Source organism: Mustela erminea, chromosome 18 (genome assembly GCF_009829155.1).
Source record: "Mustela erminea isolate mMusErm1 chromosome 18, mMusErm1.Pri, whole genome shotgun sequence".
Lineage (NCBI taxonomy): Eukaryota > Metazoa > Chordata > Mammalia > Carnivora > Mustelidae > Mustela > Mustela erminea.
The window spans coordinates 13,993,047-14,012,272 of NC_045631.1; the positions used below are offsets into that span (position 1 = coordinate 13,993,047).

A 19,226-nucleotide genomic window follows, 5' to 3' on the forward strand; every position below is an offset into this window, starting at 1 on the left:
AGGCCAGACCACCCTCCACTTCGGAGGCACACGGAGCCTGAAAACGTTCGGCAGTCCCAGGCCTCCAGGAGAAGCGTTCTAGAATTGGGGTCGGCACTGTCTTCCACCCGAGGCCACATGGTCTGGCCATCTGGGTCCGGCTGCTCTCATCTGTACCCCGTCCCTGCCCTAAGAGCAAGTGCTTCTCAAGGTCTGTGATCAGCGCGATGCTGATAGAACAGAGGGTCAGCGGAAAGGCAAAGGAGGGTCTATGGACAGCCACCTGCCTTGTCTGGGTTTTCTGGCGCCCAGATCTGCCAGGGTGTGTGGGACAGAGATGCACGGGGTTCACTGGTCCCAGTCTCGGCATGCCACAAAGGCTTTGTGAACAGACCCGGGCACCAGAGTCTCCTAGAAAATAACGTACTTTTTAATTGGGTGACTGTGTTTCGTGATTATGTTTTGATTGGAAATCTCCCAGTTGGAAGCCTTGTACATGACCGACTCCTAGCAGCAGCCCCAGCTCTCTCTCGAGTGGGTAGATGGCTTCATCAGGAGCAGACTGGAGAAAACTGTCACACGAGCCGCTGGCCGCGGCTGGTTTTCGGAGCTGTGGTCCAAGCTGCCTCCAACCCCCACACCAGATTGGTTGCTTTTGCAGGCAGGTGTGGGTGGCAGGGGGTGGGGGGCAGCCGCTCTTGGCTCCCTTTTTGGCTCCAAGCCGCACGGCTAGTGTCTGGTGGTCAGGAACCTGATGACCAGGCCCACCATCAGCATGGCTGACACCGCCCCCAGGGCGGCCCCACGGCGGACGAGCAGCTGTTTCATCGACAGGGGGCTGGCTGGGGCCGACGGGGCTCGGGCTACTTCCGCGGTCCCGAAGAGGTCCACATGGCCCTCGGGCCTCGAATACATCACCAGAGTGATGCCCGGGGAGTTCCCCATAGCCACTGCAGAGGCAACAGGAGCCAACTCAACGGGACTGGGAAGCTGGGGGGCTGGGGGAGAGCAGCGGCCTTAGAACCAGGAGGCCTGGCTGTGTGCATTACACTGGGTGTAATAAATCAGCCTCGGTGCCTTAACATAGAGGAATGGGCCTCATCTACTCCAGAGCAGGATCAGAGGAGGAAATGATGTGGTTAAGTGGGAAAACCTCTCGCCACGTGAGTTTGCCACATAGGGAAAGCTACTGCTAAAATCACATTAAAGGGGTTCCTATCCAAGCCCGGCCTCATGATCACGTGCTGAGCATGACGTTCACATGTCTTCAGAGCGCACGTTGAATGCCTGGTTGGACCTGACCGTGGTCTCTTCGCCACACTCTAAGCTGCCCGAGTTCGGTCCACTGGCCCCCTACTGTGCTGCTGAACGCAGAGACCAGGATGCCAAGAGATCACGGAGATAAGTGAGGCCTCTGGGCTGTGTACACGCACGCCCCACACTCCACGCCTGCCTGAGCTAGGAGGGCACCCGGGCCTCGAACCCAGGCCGCCTCTTCATCACAGAGACACTGGATATAAACCAGGGGTGCCCGCCTATCCGATGGGGCACAGAGAGATGGGCAGGGGAAGGTGCCCCCCGCTCCCTGCTCCCAAGCTGGTCCAGCCAGGCTAACCTGCCGAGACGAACTGCCATGGGCCAGGATGTGACCTTCGGGGAGGAGAACGTGCTCTAGGGTCTGACTGGCCCCTGCAATGATGATCTCACCTGTTCCAGTAGCGGGACCACGGGGAAGAGGCCTAAGCTTTCAGCCCTTCTTCCTCATCTGAGAACGCGGCCATAGTCATGACCACACGGGGCTGTGGATGTGAAGTAGCTCACACAGGGCCCCTTAATCCATCGATAGTAGCGTCTCCTCAGTATTTAGGAGGGAACATCCGTGCCAAGAGGGGGAACAGCGGGCTGGGCTTGCACAGTCCCCGCTTGGCCCGGGGTCCAGATGCAAGGCTGCCCAGAATGGTGTGCCCCCGGCAGGTGTGTGCCCCGCCAACCTGTTACGCGCATTACCTGAAGACGTGACGGCTTTCGCAGGCCCGGGTTGGGGGGCCGTGGTCGCCACGGTCACCGTGCTGTCAGGGCTCTGTGGCAGCAGCCCCGCATGTTTCTGAGCCTACGAAAGCAAGAGCTCGCCTGGGTCGGCCTCCTGATCACCACTGGCCTCGCCAGCGCCCTTCCTTAACACACGGTAATCTCGGGGCGCCTGGATGGCTCCGTTGGTTACATGTCTGCCTTCGGCTGGGGCCACACGCTCAGGGACTTGTCTGGGTTCAGCCTTGTTTGACTGAGCTCTTTGTTTTTGTTCAGGTTTCCAGCAGCTCGGGCTGGCTAAGGAAGGGTTTCGGTGTGTGCACTTCTCCTTGTGGTTGGAGAGCTCTCTGGCACCGTCTGGGGTCCCCCCGCAGCGACGGGAGCGGATGTGGAGGCCGAGGCGGGCTCTCCGTGCCCCCATCCCACCAGATCGCTGCTCCCCCGTGTGCCCTGAGCACTTTGGGGGAGCAGTCAGTCTGCACACTTGGCCAGGCCAGGGCCCACCGCTCGCTCACCTCCTCTGCTGCAAGCTTCCAGTCCATCCGGGCAGTGTAGACAGCAAAGGCAACAGCGCCCAGGAGGCCACAAACCAGCATGCCCAGCCAGAGGCCTGCGGGAGACAAGAAGCCATGGGGACAGAGCGTCCGAGGGCCCCCCAGCCCTGTTCTGACTTTCCCTGGCAGCACATACCCATGATTCTCATTCTGACTACAAAGGTCAGCACGATGCCCAGGGGCAGACCGATGACATAGTACATGATGGCATTCACAACGGCTCCAAAGGCCTGCTTGCCGGTCCCTCTCAGGACTCCACCGTACACGCACTGGGAGGGGAGGCAGAGAGGGGCGGGAGACTGATGGCAGGTCTCCTGCCATGGGCTCCCTTCTAAGCCACTCCTGTCGCAAGGCCTGCTTTCAGCCAGCCCCGGGACAGTGCTCTCGTTCCCTCCTGTGGGGAGACCGAGTCGGGGCCAGTCACCCCCACCCATCTTCATCTGCACACCGTGACCACCTCTCTAGAAAATCAAGGTAGGCCCGGTAACCAACCACCAGCCGGTCCAGGAAACAGGACCAATGTCATATAGAGTTGCGCTCATGGAGTTGTGCCAGGTGGCCTTCCCACTGCTGCTGTGGCAAACTCCAGTAAATCAGCAACGTGGAACAAGGCACAGGCACGGTTTCCCGGCTCTGGAGATTATGAGTCCGAAATGGGTCTTGCTGCGCTAAAGGCAGGGCAGGTTCCTCCTGGAGGCCGGAGGAGAGAATCCGTGTCCCTGCCCTTTGCAGCTTTGAGAGGCTTCCCTGCATTCCTTGACTCTTGGCCCGCAGACAGCGGTGACACCACCACATGTGTCTGGCTTGCGTCTTCCTTCTGCCTCTGGGCCTCCCTCTCGCACTTATGAGAACCCTCGTGATTACGCTCTGGATAATCCGAGACCATCTGCCCCAGCTCTAGATCCTTCTTCACGAGATCCCGTCTGCAAAGTCCCTCCTGCCACCTGACCTTCACGGGCCTGGGGATTTGGATGTGGAGAGGTATCTTTGGGGTGGGGGGCCTGATTCTGGAAACCGCACGGGGTGAGCAAATGTGTTCCCTGTTATAGAAACTCCTCTGGGGAAATACTAGCTCAGCTTTATCTTTCTAGGCTCGTCCTCCTAGCCTGATCCCCGACCTAGTGCACGAAGGACTACAGCCATGGTTCATGTTTCGTCTGATGTGTCTGAAGCACAGACACTTGGTTCTTTTTCTTTCCCGTAAGTGTAAAGGATGTGCTGGTTTCTGTGGTTTGTTTGGTACACTTTGAGCAAAGAGGCAATGTGTGCAGGAGGCGAGACGGTACCTCTTGAACTTGGAATTGAGGCCTTTGGGTTACTCATGTTTTATCTATCGTGACATAGAGGGTATTTTGGGGTTAGAAAAAGACTCCTCCCAAATGATGAATGATGTGGTCTACACAAGTATTTCTCAGTGTTGGGCTCTAGGGGACATTTGGCAATGTCTGGAGATGGTGTGGGATGGTGGGGAGGGGTGTGTGACTGGAACCTACTGGGTTGAGACCAGGGATGCTGCTAAAGGAGGTTTACAACAAGGAATTATCCATCTGAAATGTTATAGTGCCAAGCCTGCGAAGCCCTTTAGAGCATTCTGAATTACATGGATAGTCTCCAGTGCCCAGCACATAAGATGGGCCAGGGCCCGCTGCCACTACCTCCTGTCCCCTCCTCTCCAGCGCCAAGGAAGCTAAGCCTAAAATTGAAGGGAGAAAAAACAAACCCAGAAAACCAAACTGAGTTGCGAGATAGCTGCAGGTTGTAGAGGAGATGGAAGTCACAGAAGCCCCCCAGTAAATTCCCAAATAAAACAACAGGCCATGGGAAAAGGTCACACATGCGACATTCTCCGGGATGGGTCTGTGCCAGAGCACACGACAATTAAATTAGAGACACCGACAAAGAAAGAAATCTGGGAAGACCCCCAATACTGGAAGGTAACACACTTCTGTGGTTCTTTTTTTTTTTTGGAAGTTAATACGTTTCTAAACCTGTGGGTCAAAGAGTAAAGAACAGGAGAAATTCTAAGATAGCTGGAATGCAAAGTAAAACAACATAGCCAATGAATTAGATGCCACTAATGCAGTGCTTAGAGATGTGTAACTTTAAATGCCTAGATCCAAAAAGAAGGAAGGCCTCATACTGAGAGCCTATAAAATTAACAAGTCAGGAAATTACAGATGCTGGTGAGGATGCGGAGAAAGGGGAACCCTCCTACACTGTTGGTGGGAATGCAAGCTGGTGCAACCACTCTGGAAAACAGCATGGAGGGTCCTCAAAAAGTTGAAAATAGAGCTACCCTATAACCCAGCAAGGGCACTACTGGGTATTTACCCTAAAGATACAAATGTAGTGATCCGAAGGGGCATGTGCACCCAAATGTTTACAGCAGCAATGTCGACAGTAGCCAAACTATGGAAAGAACCTAGATGTCCATCAACAGATGAATGGATAAAGAAGATGTGGTATGTATGTGTGTGTGTGTGTGTGTGTGTGTGTGTATATATATATATATATACATATATATATATATAATGAAATACTATGCAGCCATCAAAAGAAATGAAATCTTGCCATTTGAGATGACGTGGATGGAACTAGATGGTATTATGCTTAGCAAAACAAGTCAATCAGACAACATGGATGGAACTAGAGCGTATCATGCTTAGCGAAATAAGTCAAGCAGAGAAAGACAACTATCATATGATCTCCCTGATATGAGGAAGTGGTGATGCAACATGGGGGCTTAAGTGGGTAGGAGAAGAATCAATGAAACAAGATGGGATTGGGAGGGAGACAAACCATAAGTGACTCTTAATCTCACAAAACAAACTGAGGGTTGCTGGGGGGAGGGGGTTTGGGAGAAGGGGGTGGGATTATGGACACTGGGGAGGGTATGTGCTTTGGTGAGTGCTGTGAAGTGTGTAAACCTGGTGATTCACAGACCTGTACCCCTGGGGATAAAAACATATGTTTATAAAAAATAAAAAATTAAAAAAACAAACAAACAAACAAACAAAAAAAGAACAAGTCAATCAGAGAACGACAACTATCATATGATCTCCCTGATATGAGGAAGTTGAGATGCAACGTGGGGGGTTTGGGGGGTCGGAAAAGAATAAATGAAACAATTTGGGATCGGGAGGAGACAAACCATAAGAGACTCTTAATCTCACAAAACAAACTGAAGGTTGCTGGGGGGAGGAGGGTAGGGAGAGGGTGGTGGGGTTTTGGACATTGGGAAAGGTATGTGCTATGGTGGGTGCTGTGAAGTGTGTAAACCTGGCAATTCACAGATCTGTACCCCTGGGGCTAATAATACATTATCTGTTAATTAAAAAATTTAAAAATTAAAAAAAAAATTGAGAGCCTAAAATTCCACCTTAAGGAACTAGTAAGGGCAAAACCATATGGAAATAATGCAGGAGGGTGGGAATAATGATGATGAGAATGGAAATCACTGACAGACAACAGGAAAACAACCGAAAATCTACAAAACCCCAAACTCTAGTTCTTTGATAAGATCCACAACAGCTGAGGCACCTGGGTGGCTCAGTGGGTTAAAGCCTCTGCCTTCAGCTCAGGTCATGATCTCAGGGTCCTGGGATCAAGCCTGCATCAGGCTCCCTGCTCAGTGGAGAGCCTGCTTCCTCCTCTTTCTCTGTCTGCCTCTCTGATCTCTGCCAAATAAATAAATAAAGTCTTAAAAAAAAAAAAAAGATCCACAACAACTGACAAACACTTGCCAAGGAGTCGACCTTGGTAAAATAAGACTAAGAAAGTAAGAAAGGGAAGACATGAATCACCAAAATCAGGCATGAGAGAAGGGACATAACCACTGACCCTAGAGAAAAGGATGATAAGGAAACATGGTGAGTAACTTTGTGCCAAAGAATTAGACAGGTTTAGTTGAAATGAATAAACGACTAGAAGGACACCGATTACTGAAAATAACTCAGCAAGAAGTAGAAAGGGAAGAGACCTGTAAAAAATAAATAAATGGAATTAATTAAAAAATCTTCTGACCAAAGCTCAGGCCCAGAAGGGCTTAAATATATTTAAAGAAGGTATAACGCTAATCCTTCCCAAACTCAGAAAGCCTAGGAGGAGAGAACACTTTCAGAATCATTCCGTGAGGCTGGTGCTATCCTGACACCAAAGGTAGACTAAGAGATTGCAAAGATAAAAATTTGGGTGCCTGGGTGGCTCAGTTGGTTAAGCGACTGCCTTCAGCTCAGGTCATGATCCTGGAGTCCCAGGATGGAGTCCCACATTGGACTCCCAGCTCAGTGGGGAGCCTGCTTCTCTCTCTGACCTTCCCCCTTCTCATGCGCTCTCTCTCTCTCTCTCATGCTTGCTCTCAAATAAATAAATAAAATCTTTTTTAAAAAAAAAATAAAAATTAGCAGATGAACATCCTTCATGAATGTAGATGCAAAATCTTGAGCGAAATGTTGCCAAGCCAAATTCAGCAATAGATAACAAGATCTAGGCCATGGTGGGGAGGGCCTTATCACAGGACTGCAAGGTATAACTTTTTAAAAAAAATCAATTAATGTGATTCTATCATACTGACAAAATAAGGGACAAAAGTCACTTGATTATCTCCATAGACACAGGAAGGGCATTCTAGAAAATCCCAACACCATTCATGAGAAAATGTTTTATCAGACTAGATCTTCCTCAGCCTGATGAAGGGCATTTATAAAAATCCTACAGATAACATTTCAAGCTGAAAGACTGAACCCTTTTGCCCTAACGTTTGGAGCAAGGCATAGAGAGGCTCTGTGTGTATCCCTCATACTGGAGTCAAGTTCCAGCCACGTGGAAAGGGGGAAAAAACTCTTGATTCCCAGAAGATCTGATTCTATACAAGTATCTTAAAGGAATCCACACACACAGACTACTCAAATGAGTAACAAAGCCACAGGCTAAAAGAACTCAAGATGTGAGGTAGAAGATACAGGGTTCCAAATTCTGCTTCTAAAAGGAGACATTAGTGTTTTCTTTCTTTTTTTTCAAATGTGATGCTCTTAAAAATTCATGTCATTCTGATCTGCACTAAATGGGACCCGTCTTGTAGCACTCAGAGATGCAGAAAACTCGGGTCCCTCAGTACTCTGGGATGACTCCCTCCCTCTCAGGTCCCTTTGCTCCAGAACAGGGTGGAGGAGTTAATGCTGGTGCAATCATTCTCGCTACTCTCCATTGTGTTTTGACTTGATGGAAGACTGAAGGGAAGAGTCGTCATTGTTTTGAATAACAATAGAATTAATCCAAGCCAAGGTTTTGGGCATTTACTATATACAGTTAGCCCTTTACCTGTTTCAGTGAGTTAATCCTGGCATCCCATGGAGGCCTCAGGGAGCGCCCATGAACTTGGACTTGGACTGGGGGGTCAGCTTCCCACCAGGGCAGTACTTACACAGACGGCCTCAAACAGCTGAAAGACGATATAGACCGGCAGGACCTTGTTCACCAGTGCGATGACTTCTCTGCAGAAGACACAGAGGAGAACATTCGTGAGGAGATCTAGGGCATGACCATGTTCTTATCTCCCCTCTGTTCCACCACCTCCTGAAAAGGATCGGGAGAGAAGAAATGGCCCCAGATGAACCTGACATTCCTGGTGCTGAGTTTCTGCATGTGTGTCTGTGTTCTTAACTCCAGAAGAGCGATCCCTCCCACTTTCCTACCGCCCTCCGGTCAGCATCGTGTCCAAGTAGGTGACAGACGCCGCGGTCTGGGGACAGAAGCAGAGCCAGCTGCTAACTAGCTTCCTCCCAGTGAGAGCAAAGTCTGGTCTAGTCCCGCTTCCTCTGGACCCAGTGCCAAGCCAGTCGGCCGTGCGACCCTGAGGGCCAGCCGCCAGCCACTCTGGCATTTCCCAGAAGTGAGTGAAGAGAACTGATTACCTACTCATCATTTGTAAAAATATGCCCCAGTTTGTTTTTCAGGAGGCTCAGCAGTACGGCCACAACCAGCGAGGTCCCAACTGGAAGAGACAAAAGGAAGTACATTTGTCCCCGAGCACCCCACCCTACCCCCACCCCAAGCACCCCACCCCACCCCAACCCCAATCGCCAGAGGAGCCCAGCTGAGGACCCCTCAAGGCAGGACAAGGGAGGGACTGTCCTTCCTCTTCTGGTTCTCCAAGTGGGCTTTCTGGACCAGTGGCTTCCGCATCCCCTGGTAACTTGTTCACAATGTGGGTTCTTGGGCCCCCCTTCCTGGGTCAGAAACTGTGGGGGAAAGCCCAGTGGTGTGTGGACTGACACAGCCGTCAGGCCGATTCTAATGCAGCCGAAAATCTGAGAACCGCCACTCTCCACAGAAAGCCAGGAGGAGGACAGATTGGCTCAGCCCGGGGCGGGGGTGGGGGGGTAGGCAGGCCCCCAAGCTCCTGGGGGTGCTGGGAGGGCAAATTTGCAAAAGGGCCCAGGACAGCTGGAGGGAGAAGCCTGGGGAGGAAGGGACTTCACATGGTCACACACTAAGGTAAGGGCTGGAAAGGTTGTGTCAACTCAGCCCCGGAGGGGTTCTCCGGGGGCCCAGTGGGGCTGGTTTCTCCCTTGCTCCAGGGCTCCAACTTTCCAAGACCCTTCCCCGCTACCACCAGAGGACTCTACCCACCTGTGCAAAGCATGCCGGAGATGGCTGACCGCTTAGCTTGGGCAGTGTCCGCAGCTCCCAGGGCCATCCCCACCCGGACACAGACCGCGTTGCTGAGCCCCAGGGGAATCTGGGATCACAGGTAACAAGGGGCGGTCAGTGGAGCCAACCTGAACGGGGTGGGTGGGTCCTGAGCCAGGGAGAGGCCAGGGCTGGGGCGGAGCGCCCCTCCCACCCTCCAATCCCGGCCAGGAGGGAGAAGAGAAAGAAGACGGGACGGGTCCCTGGGAGGTGGCATGAGTAGAGAGGGCTGTCTGGCTGTGGTGGGGAGAGGGGCTGGGGATGCCCTGAGCCAGCCAGCGGTCCCCACCCTCTCCAGAAGATGTCACAAGGCGACTCGTGAGTAAACACATTTTTCAGAGGCAGCTGTGGTCTTAGGTATGCCAGAAAAACCAAGTTTTGTGGAAACCATTTGTAAAATAAAGCCCCTTATACATAAGTGCTGTAAGTGTAGAGACTTTTGTGAGTCATTTCCTTAAGCCCAGGGTCACAGACTGCCTGTCCCCAGGAGGCTGGCAGATACACACTTGAGTGACAAGGGACAACTCACGTCACTGTGGGAGAGCTATGGGGACTGTGGTGGGGAACAGGGAGGTCCCCTGCCCCTGCCACCAGCACAACGAGGGAATGCCATCACCCAGCTCTTGCTGACTGGGGAATGCCGGGAGTGTGGGCCCACCGCTAAATGGAATGTTCCATTTTTCAAGAGAATGCAAAAATTTTACCATGTGAAATTTCCCCCATTGTTAAATGGTGATGATTTAAAAAAATTCTAACACCACACTTTTAGTTCAGTATTACCACCTGTGGAGCAGCTGGCCCAGCAGGTTCCAGACCTGAATGGGCACAGAGGGTCCAGGAGGGTCCCTCAGGACAGAGATGGCCCTTAGGGTGACGGCCCGCCCCTCTTTTGTGACACCCCAGGCCATCAAGGGGGCCAGGCCAGCATGGAGGGTGTGGCGAAGGTACCCCCAGAAGAGACTCACCATGTAGACTACGGTGGCCAACTCGTAGAGGATGGCTTGGCCAGAGAGGTCTAGCACGCTGATCAGGCCTGCAGGGGGGAGTGGGGGGGAACGGGGGTGGGGGGCACACAGTCAGCACCCAGTCCTGGGGACCTCTAAGAGATCAGGATTTGGACGCTGACGGCCAAATGATTTCCAAGGGCTGATTTGCAATGGAAGATGTTCCTTCCTGGCCTTCAACCTTCCAGGAAAATCCCAGTGGAATTTTCTCGAGGCTGTTGCCTGTATGGTTTGACTTTCCAGTCCTTGTTGTACCTCAGCATGGCGAGTAAGAGAAAGAGACCTGGGCCAAGGTCAGGAGAGCCGAGCTTGGGTCCCAGCCCTGCCACTGTGCAGCTCTGTGCGACTCTGGACAGTTTCTTGTTCTTGGAACTCAGTTTACCTGTCTAAATGGGGGGCAAGGACTGGCCCAGAAGGTCTCCCCGGGCCATTCTTGCACAGGCCTGATTCTCAGGGTGTATGGACGCCGCCCTGGGTGTTCTGATGAGAACACACACGTCACACCCCAGCTGGTTCAGTCCCTTGCTTCCTCAGAGACTCAACCACCTAGCCCCAGGCACCTGCTGGGTTCTAGGCCTTTTGCTGGGCGGTGCTGGGGTCCTGACATGAAAGGCTAAGGCCTGCCTTGAGGGAGCTCACGACCTCATAGGGGAGATGAGAGAGCCACAGGCCCAGCCTGGGCCAGGCTGCTGAACTGCCCGCTTGCGGAGGAGGTTTCGGAGATGCGCACACGGTTCTCTGAGCCATGCTCGTCCACTTACCCATGAGGAAGCTCCCGATCTCGTAGGCCCACCACTCGATGCACACCATGAGCATGCTGGGAATCGCCAGAGAGAAGAATGGGCCCCAGTCCTGCAGACACTGGCTGGACCAGCCTAGGAACAGAAGCCCCCATTAGGGGGCGGGCCGGGAGCCAAGGCGCATGCCCGCTCACTGCAGGCGCCCCCCCCCCCCCCCCCCCCCCCCCGCCACCGCAGGCCTCTGGCTCTCTGGCTCCGCCCACTCCTGGCTTAGCTCAGCAGGTGTAGGCACTTCGCATTCTGCATGGGGTGTGCCAGCCGGTCACCCTGTGGTGCGGGAGGACGATGCAGGTCGGGGCACCTGCTCACACAAGGGGCACCACGGGGAGGCTTGGGATGGGAGCCTCGGTCACGGTGACAGTCCCCACTCTGCCTGCTACACCACGGCGGGATCTTGGGCAACTACCCTGCCCTTTCGGGGCTCCATTTCCTCATCTGAAAATCTGAGTTGTCTTTGCCCTGCCTCTCCGGAAGGGTTTTTGGGAGGATGGCATGAGGTCAAGGTTGCCGAAAGGATTCTCAGGGCAGATAGGGCTGTGTAGACATGGACAGTGAGGTGGGGAGGGGGGTGCATCCCAGACTCCCTGCCCGGTGACTGAGGCCCCAGCCACAGAGCTGGTCTTAAAATGCCTGGAAGAGGACCCTATGGTCTGCAGAGTTAGGTTTCAGGAGGCAGGAAAGCTCAGAGAGCCACAGGTTCGAGTCCGGCCCCACCATGTGTTGTCTCTGGCATTTTGGGCAAATCATTTAAACTCACTCTGTTTCCTCTGTGTAAATAAAATGGGGATAATAAGGTGTCATGAAGTTTAACTGGGGTCAGAAATGTCGGGTGCTGGGCCCGCTGCTGACACCTAGGATTTCCCCTGTGTCCTCACCCTGACATCAGGGAGCAGGCCAGAAAGCACCCTGGGGCTGTCCCAAGCAGGGCTCTCTGTACCATGTCACATTTGATGGGGCGGGATCCTGAGGGGTAGAGCAAAAGGGAAGGAGGCCCTGAGGGGAAATGGAGGCAAGCCCGAAGATAGGGTCCCTCCAACGGGGCTCTAACCGGGTCTTCTGTCCCCCTGCCAAATGCATACCCTGGACCCATGCCAGGGTCCTGCCTGCTGCTTGTCTGCTCAGCCCCCCAAAGGCAGGGAAGCCCCCTGCACCTGCCCATGTCTCCAGGTGCAGCTTCTTCAGCACAATGTAGAGAAAGAGGAAGATGGTCTGCACGAAGAAGGAGAGAGTGCTGGCGAAAGCAGAGCCCCTGGGAAAGGAGAGAGAGCAGGGCTAGGGCTAATGTCCGACTCTGGTCCTAGGGGTTGGGGCTCCCCTGCTGAAGACAGCATGGAGGGGTAGGGGGGCCAGGCATGGCTCAGCTAGCACCCCCATCCCGGGATCGGCCACAGGACCCTCTAGTGCCGTAGGCACCATGATGACAGAGTCCCTGGAGTCACCGTGCCAAGTCCCCACTCTCAGCCTTTCCTGGTGGGCTGGGGCATGGATGAAGAGGGCTCCTCTCCCCCTCTCCTTGGTGGAGAGTCCCCCAGAATCTGAGGGACCAGTAGGACCCCCAATTCCTCACTTGGGAACACCCCACTTCTGGATGACTGAGGCAGCCCCTATGGTTCTGGTGAGGTGAGGATGGTGACCGATCCGCCCCAGTCAGGGGTGGGGTGCCTGGGGAACAGTGGTCCCTGATGGGGCCCCTGAAACCCCCCAGTACCGGAGCTCACCTGACCCCCAGTTTCAGCATGGAAACCAGGATGTAGTTGGCCAAGCCATTGATGCAGTTGCCCACAATGCCACTGAAGACTTGGGGCCAGACGATTCCCTGAAATAAATGAAGGGGGTGGGGGGCAGGGGCGAGGGGTGTGGCCTAGCCCAGGCTTATCCCGGGGTTGGAAAGAGGCCGGGGCCATGCAGCTCCTTGCTGGGCCTTGATCAGTCTCAGAGATCGTGTAGAAAAGCCCCAGGCACCCCTTCCCACTGGAATGGGGCAGTGTGCTGGGACCAGGGGTCGCCCCTCTAGCCAGAGAACTGTACCTGATTTTGCAAATATTTTGCCAGCAGGACATAAAGGAAAAATGCCTGTGTAAAATAAAAACAAAACAAAACAAAAAACCAGACACACAGATAAACAATGACTATATCAAAGCACGAGATGACCATCAATAGAAATTTCTTTGATACCTGAGTATGGTGCTCTTACTTCACCAAAGTGTGCCTGGGGCCCCCTGGGGTGGGCTGAAGCCCGCTGAGCCATCTTGGGTGCTCTGGCCCTGCCTAGGAGGATAGAGGCCCCCTCGGGGCTCCTGCTTGGTTGTAGGGAGGGACAGATAGGGAGGGAGGGTTGGCTCCAACAGAGAGCACAGCTCCGCAGGCTTGTTTAAGAGGCTGAGCACCTGGCAGAGAGCTCCTGGCTGCTGACCCTGACCATCCATCAGCTCAGGTAGGCCACCCAGGGGCCGGTGCACAGAAACACCCAGCAGAGCCCTGATCCACAGACTGTGACCACCCTTGAGCCTGGCTCCGGCTGCTGAAAACAATAATCTGGGGGGAGTGGTCTTGGGCTGGTAGGGAGTGAGAGGGGGGCTAAGCAGGGTGGCCGTCGGTAGTTCCGGTTGAGTAGGCTCAAGTCCCCACAGGGTGGCAGGAGGACAGAGAGGGCATGTGTGCTGGGGGCTCCGTCCCTGCCCCTCTTCTGTCCTCTGTCAAAGCCTGGCCCTGGGCCTGTGCCCTCCTGCCCTACTCCTTCCCTTAGGCCTCTGGTTCACTTCAGTATAGCCCAGTGCTTAAGAGCAAGGAGCCGGAGCTAGATTGCCTGCGTTCAAGTGCTGGCTCTGCTTTCTCATGAGCTGTGTGATCTTAAGCAAGTTGCTTAACCTCTCTGGGCCTCAGTTTCTTCATCTACGATGGGCATAATCATCTCTGTGAATACTGCATATTCATCTCTACATATATATGTGAAGTTAATAATAACGTCAGATGCTCACAAAACAGTATATGGCACGTTTAAGCATGCCAAGTGTTAGGTAAGCATTATGTAAATGATACTTGGCACTTTTATTATTGCTTTACTGGTCAATTTTACAGTAACATTTTATGGGAGGGACTTGCTTTATTCGATAAAGGAGTTGCTACAGTGATAACGTTATAGGTTGTTTTCCCCTGACTCAGCCCTGCTGGCCCTGTCTGGCAAGACGCCAAAGAAGTGCTGTGGTTCCAAGGACGCCATCCCTGACCCACCACCTCCTGCCAGTCATGTGTCTCACTAAGCCTCAACAAATCAAAGAGGGTAGCAGTGGATTCCTGAGCAGACATACCGACCACTGGGGTCGGCCGGAAATCTCAGAAACTGACTTGACTAGATGCCCTGCTTAGCTGGTATTTAATAAATTAATAGAGAAAGGAGAGAATAAGCAATCATGAGTTCTAGTTAAAGTTTATTAGCTAGAGTAGAGCCTTAAGGATAAGAATAAAAACCATAGGAAGGCTCAAAGACCACACAGAGGCAAATGTTTATATAATCTTGCAATGACAGGGGAGTAAGTGTTTTTAAACTCATCAAAGACCCCATAAAAAAGAAGGTTATGGATCTGTTATGTATACATTAGAAATTCTTTAGTCCAAAAATACTAAAAAATTAAAAGGCGAGTGACAAGCTTAAAAAATGAAAAAAGTGTGTGCCATACAGGACAAAGGGTTATTAGTTAACAAGAGTTATAATAAGTAGAAAAAGTTTGACCCAGGGGCTCCTGGGTAGCTCGGTCCATTAAGCATTGCACTCCTGTTTCTGCTCAGATCATGATCTCAGGGTCGTGAGATCAAAGCCTGCGTCGGGCTCTGTGCTCTGTGGGGGTGGGGGATGGTCTGCTTGAGATTCCCTCTCTCCCTCTGCCCCTTCCTCCCTCCCTTTCCCTCTCTAAAATAAATAAATAAATCTTAAAAAATAAAAAGATGAATCCACTAAAATAAGCAAAGGGAGTGGACCGTTCACAGAAGAACAAAATGATCAATAAAGACATAAAAAAAAAAGCTTCATTAGCAATTAAACGCCTGTGACAACTATTTCGGATCAGAAAAAAAAATGTTAGTAACGATACTCTGCACTCACGAAGTGTTGCTAGTCGGGGAGAATGGGTACTGACTAGCCGTTGCCAAAGCAACTCCAGTTTCCATAAAGCACCTGAAGGAAATCGTTACAGGTGTTCAGGAAGATTTTTCTTTTCTTTCTTTTTTTTTTTTTTAAGGTTTTATTTATTTATTTGACAGACGGAGATCACAAGTAGGCAGAGAGGCAGACAGAGAGAGAGAGAGGGAGAAGCAGGCTTCCTGCTGAGCAGAGAGCCCGATGCCAGGGCTCGATCCCAGGAGTCTGGGATCATGACCTGAGCCGAAGGCAGAGGCTTAACCCACTGAGTCACCCAGGCACCCCCAGGAAGATTTTTCTGTAAGAGTGTTTATCACACTCTTCTTTCTAATAGTGAGTACTGGAAACAACCAAAATGCCTACCAGAAAGGGACTGGTCAACACATTGTGGCATTGGAGGGGGCTTCATAGCCTTCGAAATGGATGCGGAAGGCTATTTATAATCATATCCAGAGACTAACAATGTATTGGAAAGGAGAAAAGCAGGTTACAATACAAGATACACACACGGACCCTCTTTCCAACCAGGCATGTGCCCAGCGAACAGAAATAACCCCGGAAAGAGAGATTACCCTATATTCTCTCGGAGGCAGGACCAGAGGTGATTTAAAATGTTTCATTTCCACGCCTCCCATGATTTCTCCAATGAAAGGTCTTCTAATCAGAAAACATGCTACTTCTTAAATGAGCAATCTTAAATGGACTGGTAGGAGACCCAGATTCCCCTCTTGCCTTCTGCTGGCCTCAGTGGCTGCGGGCTCACAGGCCTTCCCAGCATACAGCATGGAAAAGCATGGATGAGCAGGGAAAAGCATGATCGAGCAAACGGCCAGAATCTAAGGGAGTGGAAGTCCACCCTCCTCCAGGCTCGCCAGCCAGAGGCACTTACCGGAAGTGCTGGAATGAAGATCAGCACGTACTCCTGGGTTAGTCTGCAAGAGAGCCAGAAGGTCCAGAGCTGTCCAGGCTGTACCCTCCGCAACAGGGGCGGGGACTGGGAGGCTGCCTGAGAAGCACTCTGGGCACCCCAGGTTTGAGGAGAACCTTTGCCTCTACTTCACAGGGTGCCACTACTATGTTCTAGGAAGGTTCCAGGAGTGGGTGGGAGGGCCCAAGGTCCTAAAGCTTGGGGAACTTCAATTGGAAGTCACATGCGGTGTATAAGAGGGGGTGGGGAGAAGCAGAGAGCTCATCCATCTAGAAGCAAATGAAATGCACGTCCTACAAAACAAACAAGGTATTCCCAGGTGGGGGCACAAATGCAAATCCCTTCTCATTTCTCCTTTCCTCCCAAATTAAAACTGGCCTCGTGTCTGCTCCCTGCTGGCCGCAGCTGGAACAGCATGCCAGGAAGGGAGAGATGGGAACTTGGGGATCCTGGAACCTCCCCCTACAAGGGGCACCTGTGATTGCGGAAGACCCAGAGAAGCACAGGATCGGGGTGTGCTAGGGAGTGGTCCTTTTTAGGGAGTCCTGGCAGATGCCAAGCCGTACCTGGACACGGCCGGGTCCTGCCGGAAGAGCAGCAGGATCTGCTGGGTGTTGAGGAAGAGGGCCCAGCAGGGGAAGCAGCAGAGAAGGAGAACCAGGGTCCCCCTTTGCAGAATGACCCCCACATGCTTCTTGTTGGGGCTGCCGAAGCTCTGCAAAACAGCTCAGTCCTGGGTCAGGCTGCCCACACCTTCTGTACCTGCCCTCTGGCCCCTGGGGGGAGCCCAGCCAGGGCGTCAACCTCCTAGTGGCGCTAGTGCTGTGGGGATGGACCCGGGACATCGTCGGCAGCCAGCCAGGCCTGGGGAGCGGGCCTCTGGCACCCCCTGATTACAGCCTGGAGAGGGCCCCTCTGGGCTCAGCCTGCTCTCAGAATTACAACAGCGGTATTTACCGAGCACTAGCTCCACGCCAGGCCCTGTGGCCAGCCTCTGTCTACCCTTGTCCCCAGGTCTTCAAAAGCCCCTACCAAGGAGGGCCTCATTCTCCCAACTACAGCTGGAGCAAGGGAAGCTCTGAGAACATCTGTCAAGTCTCCATGCTGCTAAGTGGCAGCCAGGACCAAGCCCAGGTCGCCAGGTTCACTGTGAGTCCAGACCCCACTCCCCAGGACAGCTGAGCCCCCCAGGGCTGTGGGCCCCCAAGGGTGGGAGGGTTCCCACAGGTGCATCCTCGGCATTTGACACCTGAGGTCAGGGAACGGCCTCCACCCCGTTCCCTCCATGGCTCTTAGGCTCTTTCTGATCGGTGGAGTCCCTGATAGCATTGGGGTCCTTGCAGGCAGGCCGGGAGCAGCTGTCCCCGGGGCCTGTTTGATGGACTCCCAGAGCCAGGCATCACTGAAGGGCCTTCAGTAGGCGCCCTCCTGCCCGGCTCCTGGAGGCCCACCTACCTGGGACATCAAGGTGTCACATGCTGAGGACAAGCCCAATCCTATGGAAACTCCACAGACATTGACAAACTGGAACCATGCATGGGAGAGAACACAGGGCTGGTCAGGGGCTGGGGGCCGAAGGAGGGGAACCCAGGGGCTACCCGGTGTCTGGGGGCTGAGCCAGAGACCCCCTTCCTGCCCAGGCCCTGCCTGCACCTGCTGTGTGACACAGGCCCAGCCCCCCTCCTCCCCAGGCCCAGCTGTGAATGCAGCCATCAGCCCTCCTGCTATGTCTCGGGTGGGGGGGAGGATAGGGCGTCCCCACATGGCCTGGCTATACTCACGGCCACCGAGAGGGTCACTGACGCCAGCTCCAGCTTGCCCAGGTGCCCGCAAAACACTGAACTCACAACATGGATCATGAAGGTCAGCACCTGGAACAAAAACTGGGGGACAACGGCCGGGGTCAAGGGCCCTGCACTGCCCAGCCCCACACTGAAGGGGGCTCGCACCGGAGACCCACCGAAAAACACAGCCGCCGGCCCGGAGCGCAGAGAGCTGAACCCAAACATCTCATAATCCCATGGTGTTGTTCATAATCATTGGTCAGTCCTCATACTGGGCTGAGTAACGGCTGTGTCCAGGTGGTGGGATTAGAGAGAAGTGTCCTTATAACTTTCCATTTCGTCTGGAACTTTCGTAGGGAGAGTGTACTGATTAGTCTTTATGGCAAGAAGAAAAAAAAGTATCTAAAACAATTTTCCCATTGGAAATAGAATGGGCAGGTGACCCCTTCTTCCCCCTGCAAACGGCAAGGCGGGGCCTGCAGACCCTTGCATGAATGGGTCTCACTGGTCATCCCAGGGATTTGACCCGGCCTTCCCATTTGTTTCTGGAGGAGGACATGCCTGCCCCTTTGGAGTCGGGGCTGCTGGCTGCTGAGCGAGGTCAGGCCCCACGACCACCCCAGGCACTGTCTGAGGACAGCTGTCCTGCTGTCTGTCACCTGCTCTGGGCGGTGGCCCCTGCTACAGCCTGCACGTGGTCAGCGTGGGCAGTTTCTGGGGAGGGGTGTGAGGAGCTCCTGGCACAGCCCGCATCACATCTGGACAGCAGCCGCCCCCTAGCCTTACCACCTACCCGCCCCCAACTTCACCCTCTTACCAGGGGTCCGGAAAGGACGAAGAGCGTCCACACCTCAGCCCCAAAGCCAATGGGGACCAGTCTGCGGAGGGCAGGGCAACAGCCCCCTCGGTCTTGGGGGGCTGTGTCTTGAACTCTGTCCATTCCGAGACCAGGCTGCTGTCCGTCCTGCATGCCTGGGCACTCTCCTCAGCCAGCCTTGTCCAGCCAAGCCCATGTTACCTTGTGGCCTGGCTAATGAGTAAGGGACAGGAGGAGGGGCCCCTGCAGCAACCTATGGAACGGGTCCTGTCTCCTGGCACCATGGTCCGGTTGCCCAGCCCACTGGCTCTGTCACCAGGAGAGGATGACATGGAGCCCTGGGCACCTGGGATCACCCAGGCTGATGCCTGTGGGAGGCTTGGGTCTGCTGTCCCGGGGCGGTCAGCTGCAAAGCCCCAGGAGGAGATTTGGGGCATTATGGGGGTGTGCTGGTTCTGGGGGTGAGCGTGGGATGGCCTGGCTAAGGTACTGGGCATCTTATACTCT

At 53.6% G+C, this 19,226-nt stretch overlaps 1 protein-coding gene across 1 annotated transcript; it reads right to left on the reverse strand.

Annotated features, from left to right (window-relative positions):
• Positions 1 to 585: 585 nt before the first annotated feature.
• Positions 586 to 18,910, reverse strand: LOC116577395 (multidrug and toxin extrusion protein 2-like). The gene is made up of 17 exons (XM_032320531.1): positions 18,720 to 18,910; positions 17,900 to 18,001; positions 17,574 to 17,642; positions 16,685 to 16,833; positions 16,080 to 16,122; positions 13,084 to 13,128; positions 12,774 to 12,871; positions 12,207 to 12,304; positions 11,017 to 11,130; positions 10,217 to 10,284; positions 9,192 to 9,300; positions 8,478 to 8,553; positions 7,984 to 8,053; positions 2,698 to 2,830; positions 2,523 to 2,617; positions 1,987 to 2,089; positions 586 to 929 (listed from the first exon to the last, which is right to left on the reverse strand). The coding sequence occupies exons 1-17, from the start codon at positions 18,870 to 18,872 to the stop codon at positions 709 to 711; spliced, it is 1,746 nt and encodes a 581-aa protein (XP_032176422.1). The 5' UTR covers positions 18,873 to 18,910; the 3' UTR covers positions 586 to 708.
• Between the last annotated feature and the right edge of the window lie 316 nt (positions 18,911 to 19,226).